This window comes from Camelus ferus, chromosome 20 (genome assembly GCF_009834535.1).
Source record: "Camelus ferus isolate YT-003-E chromosome 20, BCGSAC_Cfer_1.0, whole genome shotgun sequence".
NCBI classification, from domain to species: domain Eukaryota; kingdom Metazoa; phylum Chordata; class Mammalia; order Artiodactyla; family Camelidae; genus Camelus; species Camelus ferus.
Genome location: NC_045715.1, coordinates 2414105 through 2432107, shown reverse-complemented (window position 1 = coordinate 2432107; position 18003 = coordinate 2414105). Strand labels below are relative to the sequence as shown.

General features: G+C 53.2%; 1 protein-coding gene and 2 long non-coding RNA genes across 4 annotated transcripts; 1 reads left to right on the top strand and 2 right to left on the bottom strand.

Moving 5' to 3' along the window:
* Nucleotides 1–7629: 7629 nt before the first annotated feature.
* On the bottom strand, nt 7630–9545 carry LOC116658159. Its single transcript, XR_004313345.1, has 3 exons — nt 9337–9545; nt 8986–9170; nt 7630–7821 (listed from the first exon to the last, which is right to left on the bottom strand). It is a non-coding gene; the product is annotated as an uncharacterized LOC116658159 (long non-coding RNA).
* An 18-nt stretch (nt 9546–9563) lies between these two features.
* On the bottom strand, nt 9564–13203 carry LOC116658155. Of its 2 annotated transcripts, none has more exons than XR_004313341.1 (3): nt 12480–13203; nt 11224–12006; nt 9564–10721 (listed from the first exon to the last, which is right to left on the bottom strand). It is a non-coding gene; the product is annotated as an uncharacterized LOC116658155 (long non-coding RNA). The 2 variants fall into 2 exon arrangements; XR_004313340.1 differs by having other exon boundaries at nt 9564–11064; nt 12480–13202.
* Nucleotides 13204–13535: 332 nt separating this feature from the next.
* TUBB2A (tubulin beta 2A class IIa) lies at nt 13536–17632 on the top strand. The gene is given in 5 exon segments (XM_032462408.1): nt 13536–13687; nt 15098–15206; nt 15545–15655; nt 16372–16628; nt 16630–17632. Coding segments are annotated over 5 exon segments (1338 nt in total). The 5' UTR covers nt 13536–13630; the 3' UTR covers nt 17434–17632.
* The last annotated feature ends 371 nt before the right edge of the window (nt 17633–18003 follow it).

The window sequence follows — 18003 nt, the reverse complement described above, 5'->3', positions numbered from 1 at the left end:
TGCAGGCACGAGCTGCCCTCCGGGAGGCGCAGGGAGACTCAGGCAGAGGGGCTTAGACACGCACTAGGGGTGGGCTTGGAGAGTCTGGGTAGGAAATTCAGACATCCGAGGATTCGGGACACGGTGGCAGGTTTGGTGGACACAACTTCTTGGTTCCACAAATGAGTCCCACAGGGAGGGGCACCGGCCAAAACAGAAAAGTCACGCCTGCGGCTGGAAGAGATACTGTCACTTAGCCGATTTTATTGGCCCTATCACACCTTTAGCCAGACTGCCGTAGCCACACATTACCTCTGGTTCAGCTTTCAGGCACTGGATGGTCAGGCGCTCGCTGTGCGTGTCCTCGCGTAACGGACGCGTGCTACAGCCACCAGCCCACGTGGGAGTCCCAGCTGTGGAAAGAGGCTTTGACCTTCTTTCCTTGCCAGGTTCTCAAGAAGCCTTAGGGACAAGAGGCTCAGGGGTCGGGAGACCCCTCGAAGGCTCAACAGCCGTAGCAGATCACGTGCGGGCCCCTGCGGCTCGGTGGGCCACTCGGTGAGTGGGCCCGAACCCCCACGTTCTCCCCTGCTCTGCTTCAGGCAACGACCAGACTGTGGGCAGTCTCAGCCCAGACACTCACGTCATGACCAGGGAACTCCAGGAACGCCGGCGAGTGGTCCTCGGCAGCTGTCTGGCATTGGACACGGTCCCGGCCGCCCAGGGGGCCCTTGTGCAGAGAGGTCAGAGGGACTGCTGCGCGTGTGTTCCCATAAATATCTACGCCACCAGCCAAAACACTCACCGCAAACCGAGGAATCCGTCCAGTTGCAACTGTCGCCCTCCCTCTTCCATTTAAATATCCTTCAGGCCCGGCATCTCCGAGCCTCATTGGGCTCCCTTCAAACTTCAAATTGTGGTTTTACTCCCTAATTTAACCTGTAATCATTGTTCTTCTTATAATATTCCTAAGCACACCTGTTGTGAAGCCTCTGGTCTCTAAGACCCTCTGACACTGCTAGCCCAGGACCAGGCTCAGCAGATGACAACAGCTGGTCCTTGGGGCCGACGAGGACACAGAAGCCTGCCCACCTCGATGACGCACTGAGCCAGCATCGCCCTCACAGGACGGTGACTCGTCCCCAACGGCACTTAACCAGAGTCTGTCCCTATTAAACAACAGGGCAACGACTGAGGATTCCCAGGTGCCCGCTTCTCACTCTTGACTTTGTGTCTCCGAACTTCAGCTGGGCTCTCCCACCTACAGCCCACAGAGCCTGGCCGCCCCCACGTCGGAACAGGCACATAGGTGAACGCTGCCCCCTTAGCACCGCAGTCTGGGGATCTGCCGACTACAGAGGAAAATACCCCCACAGGTGCGAAATCACCTGCTGACCCACCCGTTCTCCCTCCCCGCCTGCAAAGTTCCTGCTGGCCCTGTTCACTGTCTCCCTGTAGGAAAAAGTTCTGTTCTGTTTGATTTCAGGTGCTTGCAGATTTGAAACCAGAGCATCCTCCCCAGAGTAATAGTCTTTTTGATTCAAGTTGCTCTGTATCTAAGTCTGCATATGTTTTTCCTTGACAGGAGGGTCCCAGCTCCAGCCACTGCCCGCCCCTCCCCATCATTCTCCTGCTGCGGCCAGTGGCCAGAGGGCAGTGTGAATGTCAGTGCATAACACTGCGCTGCTGGGGGGTGGGGGGCTGGGCCACTTTGTGCCAGGAGACAGTGAGCCCTGCGGGCAGCCGCAGGGCGGGGTCCAGCTGGTCCTGGGTCCTGTCTGGACCCGTCCATCAGCTAGGGATGCTGACACTCAGCCCTGCCTGGGAGTGACAGCCTCCCCAGCGTCCCCAGCTTCCCTAGCTTCCCTAGAAGGGACCTGCAGTGCCCACCCTCCCCCGCAGGGCCCCTCCCAGCTTTCCAGTCTGTCTCCAGAATATGGCTGATGCTCTGCAGATTCCAGAGCCCCTCGGCAGCAGCTGCTGGGAGACGGGGCGGTGGGTATTGGTCTGTGTGGGACGCATTCGCCGTCCGACCACAACGCCGCTGCTCCAAGGGCACGAGAGGAAGAAAGGGGATCCCTCCTGACACAGCGTGCCAGCCCGTCACGTGCTCCTTTTTTGTCCCCAGTTTTGGGAGGTCATCAGCGATGAGCATGGCATCGACCCCACCGGCAGTTACCATGGAGACAGTGACTTGCAGCTGGAGAGGATCAATGTGTACTACAATGAAGCCGCTGGTGATTATCGGAACATTTTTTGCCCCCTCGCTTGCTCTCCGTTCTGTGGCAGACGCAGAGTACTAGGAACATGCAAATGACAAAGGGCCTCCTGCCTTCGTTTTAAATGTCCACGGCTGAGAATCACACGGCAGAGTTCCTTAAGTCTCCTGCACGTCTGCCATGACTAAGCAAGCCTGACCTCCCTTGTCAGAGCAGAAAGTGCTCTGATCTCCTGCTTTTGTCTCCTGCTGGAGTTTTCTCTGATGAATTCTGCCGTGAATTCAGGCACACAGAGCAGGGCGTTGTCTGGGATTCCTTTGCCAACCTCAGGTCTAAGTTCTGCTCTGTACCCACAGGTAACAAGTATGTGCCTCGGGCCATCCTGGTGGACCTGGAGCCGGGCACCATGGACTCAGTCAGGTCTGGACCCTTCGGCCAGATCTTCAGGCCCGACAACTTCGTGTTCGGTACGTAGCCATGACCCAGGGGCACCGGCCCAGTGGGTCTCCTTCCTCCTCAGCCCTGTGGAGATCCCAGCTCTGACTGCTGACTGCTGAGTGCGGGGTGGAGGCCGTGTGTCCACAGAGAGTCCTGACTGCACCCGGTCCACGGGCTGTCACTCCTCCAGCCCCTCCGGGCAGCTCAGAGAACAGGGCCCGCCTGCAGAGGCTGCTGCAGCCCCCCGATCACCCCCGACACAGCAGCCTGGGAAGGGCAGTGAACAAAGAGCAGAGAAAGGCCTCAGACAGCAGGTAACGCGTCATTTCAGGGGACCAGTGACAGCAGGCAAGCACTGCAAGAAGCCAGAGGCCAAAGGCACAGGTGTGAGCAGCAGCTGAGACAGCTGCTGAGAGCGCACGGCGCCCGGACCTCACTGCCTCCGCCCTGTCTGTTCACCGTGGCTGATTTAGGTCCTTTAAACACCGAATGCAGGCCTGGGCGACCTGGCCGTGAACACGGCACCGTCCCCCAGAGCCGGGCCCTGCCGGGGCCCAGCTCACCCAGCGGTGAGACGTCCTGCCCCACAATCCCAATTCCCCAGCAGACAGGCAGGCAGGGCGCGATGGCTCTGCATCTCCACCAGGAACCAGGCAGCTTCAGGTGAGTCACCAGAATGAGGGGGCTGCCTGGAAGCTGACATTCATTGCAGCTCTTGGCCGAGAACCACCAGACCAGCTCTGAGCCCAGCGCCTCCCGAGATGAGGACTCAGATCCCTGTTTCCTGGGGGCCGGGGAGAGACTGGAGATGTCTGGCAAGTGAAGAGAACACCTGGGAACATGAAACTTGCAGGAGCTGAAAACTGCAGGTGTCTGGAAAGTGTGGAGAAGACAGTCATGAGCTCAGGGGCCAAGCCAGGACCCAGGGCTACGCACGGGGAGGGGCTTCCTGCTGAGTGTCTCTGTAGCCGACACCGTCCCCTGTTCCTGTGACACTGCCCTTCCCAGACCCTCTTCTGCATGTCCTGCCTGTAACACCCCTTGGGAAGGAGGACCAGCCAAGGATGGACTGGAGGTGAAACAGCCCCGCTTCCCTGACTCAGAGGGGCCGCCCGGTGACTGGGTCTCTTACCGAGCCCGCACGGAACGCAGCTTCCTTCCTTCCCTCCCCGCTCCATCCCCACCGCCCTCCACCCGCCTCCTGGGATCAGCCCCCTACAAACTTCCACTCAGATCCTTGTCTCATGCCCAGAAATAAACCCGCACACCTACAGTCAATTACTCTTCGACAAAGGAGGCAAAAATATACAATGGAGAAAAGACAGTCTCTTCAGTAAGTGGTGTTTGGGAAGCCGGGCAGTCTCGTGCAAATTAACGAAATTAGAACACTCCCTCACTAAACAGCAAGTTCCCACTGTACAGCACAGGGAACTATATTCAGTATCTTACAGTAACTTTTGGTGAAAAAGAATATGAAAATGAATATATGTATGTTCACGTATGACTGAAGCATTGTGCTGGATACCAGAAACTGACACAACATTGTAAACTGACTACACTTCAATAAAAAATATATATTTATATACATGAAAAAGACCAGTCCCTCACACCATACACATAAGTAAACTCAAAATGGCTTAAAGACCTAAATGTAAGAAAGGACACCATAAATCTCCTAGAAGAGAACACAGGCAAAACCCTCTCTGACATAAATCGTATCAGTATCTTCCTAGCTCAGTCTCCCAAGGCAAAAGAAAGAAAAATAGAGATAACCAAATGGAATCTAACCAAACTTAAAAGCTTTTGCACAGCAAAGGAAACCATAAACAAAACAAAAAGACAACCAATGGACTGGGAGAAAACATTTGCAAATGATCTGACTGACAAGGGCTTAATTTCCAAAATATGCAAATAGCTCATACAGCTCAGTATCAAAAAAAACAAACTCAAGCAAAAAGTGGGCAGAAGACCTAAACAGCCATCTCCCCAAAGAAGACATACAGATGGCCAACGGGCACATGAAAAGATGCTCAACATCGCTAATTATTAGAGAAATGCAAATCAAAACCACAGTGAGATATCACCTCGTATCAACCAGAACGGCCATCCATCATCAAAAAGTCTACAAATAATAGATGCTGGAGAGAGTGCGGAGAAAACAGAAGGCTCTTACACTGTTGGTGGGAATGTAAATTGGTGCAGCCACTACGGAAAACAGTACAGAGTTTCCTTAAAAAACTAAAAATAGACTTACCATTTGATCCAGCAATCTCACTCCTGGCCATAGATCTGGAAAAGATGAAAATTCTAGTTCAAAAAGACACATACACCTCAATGTTCACAGCAGCACTGTTTTAATTGTCAAGATGTGGAGGCAAGCTAAGTGTCCATCAACAGATGACTGGATAAAGAAGAGGTGGTATATTTATACAGTGGAATACTACTCAGCCATAAAAAGAATAGAATCATGCCATTTGCAGCAACATGGATCGACCTAGAGATTATCATACTAAGTGAAGTCAGACAAAGACAAATATTATGATACCACTTATATATGGAATCTAAAAAAATAATACAAATGAATTTATTTACAAAAGAGAAACAGACTCACAGGCATAGAAAACAAAGTATGGTTACCAAAGGGGAAAGGGGGGAGGGATAAATTAGGAGTTCAGGATTAGCAGATACAAACTACTATATATCAAATAAATAAAAAAGCCCTACTATACATCACAGGGAACTACATTCAATATCTTGTAATAACCTATAATGGAAAAGAATCTGAAAAAGAATACATATATATATGGCTGAATCACTTTGCTGTACACCTGAAATCAACACAATATTTTAATATAGTTATACTTCAAAAAAAATGTTTAAAAAGAGCATATTATTAGACTCCACATATGAGTGATATTCAGTATCTTGTAATAATCTTTAATGGAAAAAATATGAAAACGAATATATGTATGCACATGCATGACTGGGACATTGTGCTGTACCCCAGAGACTGATACATTGTAATTGACTGTATTTCAACAAAGAAGAGCATATTATAATAAAAATTAATAACTAAGATAAAGCAGAATCCTTGTCTCAGGCCCACTCCTGGGGCCCGACCTCAGACCACAGGGCAGATGAGGTTGTAGTTCTCTGCTGCACAAACCCGGGGCGTAACCCTCACAATAATCTTACAGCGTCTGGCAGGGCACGGTGGGGACTCTGTCCCCGCTCCTCCATCTGCAGCGCAGCGCCCCTTCCCTGCCCCTCAGGTGGGGGCAGAACCCAGTTCCTCGCGGCTGGGGTCCAGGGTCCCTGTTGGGCTGGTCTTGGCTGTCAGCCAGAGGCTGTTCTCAGGGCAGCCTGCCGACCCTACCACACGGCCCACAGCACAGCAGCCGCCCCTTCCAGGCCACCTGGAGAAGTGTCTCCACTGCTTTGAGACTCTGACCGCGTCTTCTGCACCAGCTGGAGGAAATTCCTTAACGGGCTCATGTGATTAGGGAAGGCCCAGCCAGGTCATCTCCCGACTTCAAGGTCAACTGATTTGAGAACTTAATTACGCCTGCAGAATCCCCTCACCGCAGCACCTAGGTTAGAGTTTGACTGAACACCTGGGAAAAGGTGGCTGCACACCAGGCGGGGTGCACCTTGGGGCTTAGAATTCTGCGTCCCACAAAGAACGGTTTGGGGTGTGGAATGAACTCGGTCCCTGGAACTTCTGGTTCTGACATCTGGACCTGCGTTCAGAGAGTGAGCGTTTTTCTACTTAACAGTTACAGGGCTTTGGGCAAGTATTTTCATCTGTCTGAGCCTTAGTTTCTTTCTCCAGACAACGGCGATAACCGTCCGGACTTCAGAGGGCGACTGCGAGGATCACATGAGTAACACCCGTCAGGCCCCTGTCACACGGCAGGACAGCAGCGGGGGCTGCAGGGAGTGTCCCGCTGCTCAAGGACGGGCCCTGTGGCTTCTTGTTGGGAATTCCTCACGGGGGAGACCAGTTCTGGAATAGCTGGGTTTTTTTTTTTTTCAAGTTTCTTTTGGAAGTACAGTCGATTTACAATGTTGTGTTAGTTTCAGAAGCACAGCACAGTGATTCAGTCACACACATACACACATATATATTCTTTTTCAGATTCCTTTCCATTAGAGGTTATTACAAGATACTGAATATAGCGCCCTGTGCGGTACACACAGCAGGACCTTGTGGTCGATCTATTTTGGGTACCTTTTAACGTTGGGAGATTTGATTTCCAGGTGTCTTTGACCACAGAAGTCTGTCTCCGTGTGATCATTCTTGGAAGGGTTAATACACTTGCTCATCAGAATAAGGCCTTAATCGAATGGTATTAAAGGATCTCTTTGGCACAGATTTTCATGATGGGGTGGAGCCTGTGTGTGCAAACTGGGGGAGAAAGAATAAAAAAGGACGCTTAGCCACCCTTGGAATTTCACTTCAGACTGGCTCCAATCCAGTAGTTTAAATTAGCAACTATGGGCAGTTACAACGGAAGTTCCTGTCCTGGTTGGACTCGGAGCAGCGGCCGGCAGGGAGAGTCCCCGTCTGACCTTGCCCCTCCCGAGCGCTTCCTGGTCCCCTTGTCCCACTTTCCCGCCGTGTCCTTGCAGCCCAGCGACAACCCTGGGCCCACATTAACACCTGGTCAGACCTGACTGCTCCCGGCAGGACCAGCCCCTGACCTGCAGGGCGTCTGAGCCCCCAGTCTTCCCCGCTCAGCCTGTGCCCTTCCACTGTGGATGTCCGCCCTGCCTCGGCCTCAGTCTGACATCTCCAGGGAGGGACCCAAACCCCTCGTGAATTACAAAACTATCCAACATTAAAAGAATCTGTGAATCAGTACAGCATACAAGTATTCCAGGAGCTAACAAAAATCTGACTCTGAAGCACCCAGGACACAGAAATGACTGGCTGCACAGTTGCTCCTCTGTCCTGTAATTCACCGAAACTCCCCCCTCTTTTCCTGACACACCCCGAACCAAGCGGTCCTCAGCTAAGCACCCCCTGCCAGCCGGTGAGGGGAAGTGATGGGTCCAAGACCTCTGGTTTCCTCCCAGGCAACAGGCACGCACCTGCGGCGTTCACAGCTGTTGACTCTCCCTCGACAGCCCTGGCTCCTTTACTGCGCGGGCGTTTCCATCTTCTGTAGTAGCCTTCTTCCTTCTAGTTATAAAAGATTCTAACTACTTCTCTGCACCCAGACAGGGATACTAACTGTGAGGGATGGATGAAGCCAGTTTAAGAGCTCTGCAGATCTAAGCCACTATTAACATTTTTTGGACATGCCATACCGACATTATATCAAACATATTTAAATTTCTATTTTCTAAAATGTTTACGTTAGTTATAGCTTATATGTTATGATATGAGTTAAGTTGCATTTGACTCACCAATGTGATATGTTTCATAGACATTTAGCCAAACACTTACTAATTTTACTCTTGTGGATTTCCTTCCTTATTCTTGAGCTATCACCCCACCCCTATCTCAGATGTCTGAGGCCCTGGACACTAGCAAGGGCAATGCTTACAGTGCCCCATGGTAACTTGGCTTTGCTCAGAAGCTAAAGACTGGACCTAACAAATATTTCTTCTAAGTAAGAAAAACAAGTTACATACACATCAGACTTAGAGTGTTCAACAAAACCTGGTATAATCGAATAATAAATTTAACAAAATTAATCTACCCTGTACTTGAAATGACACCTATTTCTATTTTTGTGCTCCATGACAATTAGGTGTAGGCAACAGCTGATGATAAATAAGCAGTAGTATTTCTTCCCAGTCAAGTATTTCTGGGACTTCGTGGGCAAACAAAGGCGGGAACCGTGAACAGGAAACACTTTGGGGGTTTCTCTGAAGACTCCTGGCTGCACGACTAAGGAGGCCTGGGGACTGGAGTTTTCCATAACTTAAATGCTCGAAGGTCCAATAAACACTTTAAAAATGCCCCTCAGTATGATTCTGTTGTTAAAAAAAGGCATATCACATTTCGAGTGCATCTCCCCCCCTGCAGATTTTATAAGTTTGGTGGTAGCTGATTGTTGCCCCCACTGCAAAGACTATTCTAGAAAAAGCTGTCCAGACCCCGTGGTGGGGGCAGAGAGAGGAGAGTCCCGTGTTGCAGGTGAAAACACTGGCAAGTTGGGACGGGGCACCGGTGAGCCACGGAGCCCCCGGGAGAGCAGAGCGGGACAAGGGCGGGGACGAGGGAGCAGGGCCAGCGGCTGGGCTGGACGCCCGGGGGCAGCTCTCCCCACCTGCCTCCCTGCACATGTTCAGCAAAGTCGGAATCATTCGGCTCTGCAGGACCTGCTGGCTTTCTCACCTCGGGGAGGGGGATGCTGACGTCAGTCTTTCCATAACCTCTGTTCTTGAAAGTGAAACAGAGCGAACCTTGAGCTCTAAGAAGATGACCAGCACCCTTTCTGCACCTGGCTTGGCCCCATGGACATCGGCGCGGCTGGCCTCACCCAAATTCTCTGGCAGCTCAGATTTTGGTGTTAAGAAAGCCTGTATTCAGAAAGTAGGTGGCGAGGGAGCCAGGCAGTTGGAAAATGGCTGGAACAGGCTCCTTGGGTCCCATGCCTCCTGCAGGGGCTGGTCTAGTCCCAGCCCTGCCCTTGGGGGTGCTCGGGCTCAGAACAGTCCTGCAGGGTGTGGGGACCCCCCCACTGACCTGCAGACCCTCGGGGTTCAGGTGTGGAAAGAGCACTCAGATGGGGCCTCGGCTCCCTGCTTAGGAGTCCTGCTGCTTGTTCCCTGCTGTGACAACTGGGGCACGAGGGACCGGGAATGCAGCACGGAGGTGTGCACACTGTATCACGAGGCACAAAGGAGGGCGCATCACAGAGAGAGCCACACTGGATTTCAGCACTGATTTATAGAGAAAAGCTCCCTGGAAGGAGGGAGGGAAATAGTCATACCAGTTGTAATAGCTTAGATTTACATAACATTTACTGTGGATCAGGGGGTATTCTAAGTGCTTTCCCATATTAATTCATTCAATCCATGTAACAACCCCAGGGACTAGGTACAATTATTAGTCCCACTTTACAGATGAGGCAATTGAGGCACAGAGAGGTTAAGTAACTTGCCCTAAGTCACACAGCTAATAAGTGGCAAAGTCAGGATTTGCATCCACTCCCATCCATCCAGGCCTGTGCTCCTAACACTCAGGGAATATAGGGGTGTGGGCTGAATGGGGGGAAATTCACTCCACTCATGTGAACAGCCAGTGGCCGTGTGAAGCAGATTTAATCAGAGAAACCAGTGTAGTCCAGACAGATTACGGAGGAAACGGCAGCAGCTGGAAGAAGGTTCCATACATTTGAGAATTTATGAGACTACGTCTCACTTAAGTCACAGTGTAAGAAGACAGAGTACTTCCCATTCTTAATGTCCAAGGCAAAGATGATTGAAACTATGTTAAAAAGGAATAAACAAAAACATCTAAACAACCCATGAAAGGGGGAAAAAAAGGGAAAAGTCAAACATGAACGTGAAAATAAACACATCCAGGGGAGAGTGGAAAGACACACCCGTGTTCTTTAGTATTTGATACATTTCCTAATTGTGTACTCAGAAAATATGTTTATATGAAATATGTTCTTACCACGTTAAAAATGTGTATGTTTATGTTACATATGTGTATTACATAGTCACACACTGTATACTATATTTTTTTTCCTCAATTTTGAAAGGTCTGACTGACAGCGCTAGTAAACATAATTCATACTGGGACATGAAACATTCTAGAAGGTAGCTGAAAAACATTACTATATATTTACTCCAAACTGTTGTTGTCTGGTGCAAAAATTTATAAATTTTGGACTTGACGTCTTCAAAGTAAATTAAACTGGAGCTCAGACTGTTCATGCTTCAGGCAGTCTTTTTAAAAAGGAAGCACCTCAAGTGCTTTAAGCAAAATTCCTCCATCTTCATAAAGAGATGCTTTTATTATAAACCTGGATGTGTGCACTCAGTCAAAGGAAGCAGACAGGGCTCTTTTACGTAAGTGTCACAGGAAGGAGAGACTGAGATGGCTTGTCCCCTGGGCCTTCTCTGAGGGCACAGAAGAAGAGAACGTGATACTGTTGCAGAATGACTGATACAATTTTACTGCTGGGATGGTTCTTGGGTTTCCATTATTCTACAGGGGAAACTGATCTCAAAATTTTGGGACCCCCACTAAATATATTTCAACTAGATCACATCTCTCTCTTAAGAGATGGCACCACCACCGGAGTACCACGCATGCAGAGGGCACTCGAAGGCTCTCAGTGAAGGCAGGAGAGGGGTGGGCAGGCAGACTGAGAGACGGGAGCCTGAGACCTTCAGTAAAACGCAGGCCCAGGCTTCACCTTCCCTCTCCAGTCTGAATGTTGTCATCATCAGCCCAGAGTGCCTTGGGAGAGGGAGAGGCTCTGTCATTGGCAGTGACATCACGCCCAAAGCAGGAAATGACACGTGGCTGGAGGATGTCGGCTCCCCTCCCCCACCACCCTGCCCAGCAGCCAGAAGAGCTGCTCCGTTTTAGACATAAAGAGAAAAGGGGAAAACCCACCTTCTCCCCAGAACTCTTCAAAGTCTATTCTGGGGCAGGGAGGCTCAGTTGGCCCCCTTCCCTCCTGTTGTCTGCACGGTGCTGTGTGGCCCTTGGCGGGGTCTGGGATGCCCAGGTGGCGGAGGAGGGCAGCTCACAGCCCTGGGATGAGTCACCTTAGGTCAGGCAGGCATCATTCAAAACTCTGCCTGTGTGTGCATCTGATTATACATGAACAGACATGAAGGCGGGGGCTGGCGAGGAGGCAGGCTGGGTGCACTTTGTGGGGCAGAGAGGGCAGCCTTGGGAAGAACGTTTGCTGCCAGTGACCCCCAGGGGCCTGGGCCTGCTGGAATGAATGCTGTCACTGACATAGTCATTAAACACCCAGTTCACAGACATTGTCTTTCGTCTTCACAATGTAACAAAAGCCAATTCCCATGTTTCAGACACAGTAACAGAGGCTGAGAGCTTAGGTGACCTGCTTAACCTCCCAACCAGGATGCAGCAGAGTGGGCATCCTCCCACGAGCACGGAGATGCCCACCTGTCAGGGTCCCCAAGTCCCCAATACCGTCCCTTCCAGGTCTCATCTTCTGCTCCTACTTGGCCCCAAATTCCCACCTTGAATGAAACAAAAACCAAAAGACAGTAGTCTCCAGAAAAATCTTGGTGGAACCTTGTAATCAGAGAAGTTACCTGGAGCAGGGCCATTCTCTGGAGAGGTTCTGCGAGGCTCCAGCGGGTCGTGAGGAGCCCAGGACATGGGAGCTGGGGGTAGCGGTGGAGGCCGGGTCCTAGGCATCTGGAAAGAGCATCTGTAGGAGGGGCTGAGCCCTGGGGGCCTAGCAGCATGGGGGAGGGGGGCGGAGAGGAGGAGGAGGAGGTGGCCTAGGAAACCCATCCCTGACCTGCGGGGAGGTGCCCGGCACCTGCTTGCCTGCTTTTGGAGGGACCCCTGAGGACTGGCCTCCTGAAGCGTGGGTGACGAAGCCGTGACTTTGCCCACCATTCATGTGGCAAATGGGCTTAAACGTTTATAATGACAGCATCGCCCTGGATTTTATGGGGGTGTTTTTGCTCCATAAACTGGACCTGCTTTCATATAGAGCTTCTCATTTCCTACTCACAAAGCCAGCTGCGGGGCACCTATAATTACCATCCTTTCATAGCTGGAGAAACTGGCCCCAGAGAGGAAACAGAGGATGTGCTGGGATGGTCCCTGAGAACAATGACGGCTGGGTCTTACCTCACCCGGACCAAGCCTCTAAAACTCACCTGGGCTCTCCCTTTGTAGAAGGGAGCGAGATGCCTTCACTGACTAGCTTTGGGGCTGGTCAGCTCTTCCAGCCTCCGCCTCCAAGCTGTGAAATTGGGGGAGGAACAAAGTTTACTCGAGAACAGCAGAAGTACAACGGGAGCCACGTAGGTAATTCAAAATTTTCTAGCAGTCAGTATTAATCTAGCAGGCATTTAAAAAAGTTGACAGAAAAAAGTGAAAATAAGTTCAAAAAATATATCCAAGATATTACTTTGATAAGTAATAAACAAAATTAGGATTGGAATATTTTACATTCTTATCACTTCTTGAGTCCACGAAATATGACGAGCATTCCACATTAAAGCACACGTGAACCCAGACTCCACGGCCCAGCTGTCCAGTGGCCACGCGTGGCTGCGGCCTGGAGCCGGACGCGGGGATTAGGGGACATCATGCACGAAGGCGCACGCGCTTCTGCGGCCGCCTGGCCATTAAGTTCTCTCCCGGACACGCACGCCGGCGGAATTGTCCACGTTAAGTGACCTTTACCAGGACCCCAGACCCAAAGCAGGCATGAGACAGATCCAGCGCCGAGTCACTTTTCCTGCCCCTTCCAAACCGACCACCTCCCTTACGCGCAGAGGCTAAAGGTCCCCACCCCGCCATCCTCGCCTTCCCTGAAGACAGCCGCCCGTCGACCCCCACCGGGGACCCCCAGTCCTCCCCGCCTACCACCCGCTCCCGGCGTTTACACCCGCCGCGATTCCCACCCCGAATAGAGAACGAGGCCCGGGGCCGAGGAGCCTGCCCGTGGGCAGGAAACCCAGGGACGCTGCGGACCCGACCCCACAGGCAACTCTGGGCTGCCCACCCCCAGGGGCACGCGGGGGCGAGGGCCGGGCTCAGAGGCAGCCCCCCGGGACCCGGAGCGCCCGACCAGCGCACCTCGCGCCGCGCCCCAGCTCCCCCTCGCGGTGCCGCAGTCCCCGCCGTCCCCGCCGCACCGCCCCCGCGCCCCGCCCGCTGACGTCACCGCGCCGGGAGGGGCGGGTCCCCCGCTATAAAAGGCGGGGCCGGGGGGCGGCGGCAGGTCTCTGCGCCCGAGTCTGCCGGTCCGCGCCGCGCTCAGTCCAGGGCCTGAGGCTTCACCCGCTCCGCAGCCGGCACCATGCGCGAGATCGTGCACATCCAGGCGGGCCAGTGCGGCAACCAGATTGGCGCCAAGGTGTGCGCCGAGGAGGGGTTGGGATGGGGGCGGCGGGTACCCAGGGTGCGCGACGGGGAGGGAATGAGGAGGGGACGGCGGGTCCCCAGGATGCGGGACCAGGAAAGGGCCCGGGTCCACAGGGTGAGGACCGAGGAGGGGTCGGGGAGGGGGTGGCGGGTCCCCAGGGTGCGCGCCGGGGCCGAGGAGGGGCTGGGGAGCGGGTGGCGGGTCCCCAGGGTACGCGCCGTGGCCGGAGAGGGGCCAGAGAGAGGGTGGCGGCCCCGGGTGGCGCGTTCTCGGCTGAGGCGCCGGGCGGGGCCCAGGAACCACAAAACCTGATCTGCCCGGATGCGCGCGGCAATGCAGCTGTGTATGCCTTTAATCAAGGCCTTTTGAAATTTCCTCGGACCCGGCCCTTGTGCGGAACGTGGTTGGTATTTCCCTGGTAGATTAGCCTCTGAGATTTAGATGGGGGCTGCGGTCGTATTAACCCAAGGTCCTCATGCGGAATTTAATTTGTATATTTTGTCTATAGTTTGAATGAGAAAATGCAGTGTCATCGGGTGATAGATGTTAGGGCAGACGTCTCATGGGTCCCACAGACGAGGATGTTAGACAGATCTCTAATGCGAGCACCATCTAGACAGGATGACATACCACGTCGGAGTCCGATTCCGGTCTGCGAGGTGGCAGGTGGCAGTCCTGCTCTGTGACAGCCGCCCTCAGTGGGCGAGGCGCAGCCGCATGGTGCATGGGTGTGGGCGGGCGCCTGACAAGGACGTGGTCTCTTTCAGAACCGCCATATTGCCCACCCCAGCCTCCCGCCCCCTTTCCTGCTGCAGATTCACAATGCAGCCAGCCCCTCACTACCGGGCCAGCTCCAGCCACTGCCCCCGAGGGGGCTCCCCAGCCTCCTGCCCGCCCCTCTCCATCATTCTCCTGCTGCGGCCAGTGGCCAGAGGGCAGTGTGAATGTCAGTGCATAACACTGCGCTGCTGGGGGGTGGGGGGCTGGGCCACTTTGTGCCAGGAGACAGTGAGCCCTGCGGGCAGCCGCAGGGCGGGGTCCAGCTGGTCCTGGGTCCTGTCTGGACCCGTCCGTCAGCTAGGATGCTGACACTCAGCCCTGCCTGGGAGTGACAGCCTCCCCAGCGTCCCCAGCTTCCCTAGAAGGGACCTGCAGTGCCCACCCTCCCCCGCAGGGCCCCTCCCAGCTTTCCAGTCTGTCTCCAGAATATGGCTGATGCTCTGCAGATTCCAGAGCCCCTCGGCAGCAGCTGCTGGGAGACGGGGCGGTGGGTATTGGTCTGTGTGGGACGCATTCGCCTGTCCGACCACAACGCCGCTGCTCCAAGGGCACGAGAGGAAGAAAGGGGATCCCTCCTGACACAGCGTGCCAGCCCGTCACGTGCTCCTTTTTTGTCCCCAGTTTTGGGAGGTCATCAGCGATGAGCATGGCATCGACCCCACCGGCAGTTACCATGGAGACAGTGACTTGCAGCTGGAGAGGATCAATGTGTACTACAATGAAGCCGCTGGTGATTATCGGAACATTTTTTGCCCCCTCGCTTGCTCTCCGTTCTGTGGCAGACGCAGAGTACTAGGAACATGCAAATGACAAAGGGCCTCCTGCCTTCGTTTTAAATGTCCACGGCTGAGAATCACACGGCAGAGTTCCTTAAGTCTCCTGCACGTCTGCCATGACTAAGCAAGCCTGACCTCCCTTGTCAGAGCAGAAAGTGCTCTGATCTCCTGCTTTTGTCTCCTGCTGGAGTTTTCTCTGATGAATTCTGCCGTGAATTCAGGCACACAGAGCAGGGCGTTGTCTGGGATTCCTTTGCCAACCTCAGGTCTAAGTTCTGCTCTGTACCCACAGGTAACAAGTATGTGCCTCGGGCCATCCTGGTGGACCTGGAGCCGGGCACCATGGACTCAGTCAGGTCTGGACCCTTCGGCCAGATCTTCAGGCCCGACAACTTCGTGTTCGGTACGTAGCCATGACCCAGGGGCACCGGCCCAGTGGGTCTCCTTCCTCCTCAGCCCTGTGGAGATCCCAGCTCTGACTGCTGACTGCTGAGTGCGGGGTGGAGGCCGTGTGTCCACAGAGAGTCCTGACTGCACCCGGTCCACGGGCTGTCACTCCTCCAGCGCCTCCGGGCAGCTCAGAGAACAGGGCCCGCCTGCAGAGGCTGCTGCAGCCCCCCGATCACCCCCGACACAGCAGCCTGGGAAGGGCAGTGAACAAAGAGCAGAGAAAGGCCTCAGACAGCAGGTAACGCGTCATTTCAGGGGACCAGTGACAGCAGGCAAGCACTGCAAGAAGCCAGAGGCCAAAGGCACAGGTGTGAGCAGCAGCTGAGACAGCTGCTGAGAGCGCACGGCGCCCGGACCTCACTGCCTCCTGCCCTGTCTGTTCACCGTGGCTGATTTAAGTATTTACAGAAGGTTGTTTGTTCTTAATTGTAAACCAGTAGGGTTTTGTTAAACCATCTTCTTACTCAATAACCTCATATAAACTAAACTTTTTCCTTTATTAGATCTCCAGTGTTTTTGAGGGTCACTGACATAAGAAGAGTTTTCTGTAGGTAGAAAGGGTTTCTAAAAGAATCTGTCCCCTTTAAAACTAGTCCAGAGTCAAAATGACAGAATTTAGAATTCCTTATTGAAGTTTTAGTGTCTAACATTCTCCTTTCCGCCCGGCAGGCCAGAGTGGTGCCGGGAACAACTGGGCCAAGGGCCACTACACGGAGGGCGCCGAGCTGGTGGACTCGGTCCTGGACGTGGTGAGGAAGGAGTCCGAGAGCTGTGACTGTCTGCAGGGCTTCCAGCTGACCCACTCGCTGGGGGGCGGCACGGGCTCTGGGATGGGGACCCTCCTCATCAGCAAGATCCGGGAGGAGTACCCTGACCGCATCATGAACACCTTCAGCGTGATGCCCTCGCCCAAGGTGTCGGACACCTGTGGTCGAGCCCTACAACGCCACCCTCTCCGTGCACCAGCTGGTGGAGAACACGGACGAGACGTACTCCATTGACAACGAGGCGCTGTACGACATCTGCTTCCGCACCCTGAAACTGACCACGCCCACCTACGGGGACCTCAACCACCTGGTGTCGGCCACCATGAGCGGCGTCACCACCTGCCTGCGCTTCCCGGGCCAGCTCAACGCCGACCTGCGCAAGCTGGCCGTGAACATGGTGCCCTTCCCGCGCCTGCATTTCTTCATGCCCGGCTTCGCGCCGCTCACCAGCCGGGGCAGCCAGCAGTACCGCGCGCTCACGGTGCCCGAGCTCACCCAGCAGATGTTCGACTCCAAGAACATGATGGCCGCCTGCGACCCGCGCCACGGCCGCTACCTGACCGTGGCCGCCATCTTCCGGGGCCGCATGTCCATGAAGGAGGTGGACGAGCAGATGCTGAACGTGCAGAACAAGAACAGCAGCTACTTCGTGGAGTGGATCCCCAACAACGTGAAGACGGCCGTGTGCGACATCCCGCCCCGCGGGCTCAAGATGTCGGCCACCTTCATCGGCAACAGCACGGCCATCCAGGAGCTGTTCAAGCGCATCTCGGAGCAGTTCACGGCCATGTTCCGGCGCAAGGCCTTCCTGCACTGGTACACGGGCGAGGGCATGGACGAGATGGAGTTCACCGAGGCCGAGAGCAACATGAACGACCTGGTGTCCGAGTACCAGCAGTACCAGGACGCCACGGCCGACGAGCAGGGCGAGTTCGAGGAGGAGGAGGGTGAAGACGAGGCCTAAGAACTTCTCAAATCAATTGTGCATCCTTAGTGAACTTCTGTTGTCCTCAATCAAGCATGGTCTTTCTATTTGTATACTATGGTGCTCCGTTTTGCCTCTGTCAGAAATTCACTGTTGATGTAATAATGTGGAATTCCTCTGAAAATTACAGTATTGTCTAAGATATCTATACTAATAAAAAAGCATGTCTAAAACCTAACATCTTTTTATTTTAAATGTTTTTATTTTTTCACTAAATGCTTCTTTGCTTTTTTGTTTATAATTTCTCAATTTTTTTTCTTTCTTTTGGAGGCAGGAGGTAATTAGGCTTAATTTATTTGTTTGTTTGTTTTTTAACGAGGTACTGGGGATTGAACCCAGGACCCTGTGCATGCTAAGCACACACTCTAACACTGAACCATACCCTCCCCCAACTAAACACTTCTTAAAATGTTTCTGGGGCAAGCAATTTTAAAAAAATAGGATTTCTACTTTAATGTTTTTAATTAATAGACTTTCTGGTCGAGATAAAAAGACTTCTTTTTACAAAATCTTCACTGGCCCAAAGTATTAAAGGAATCCCGTAAACGT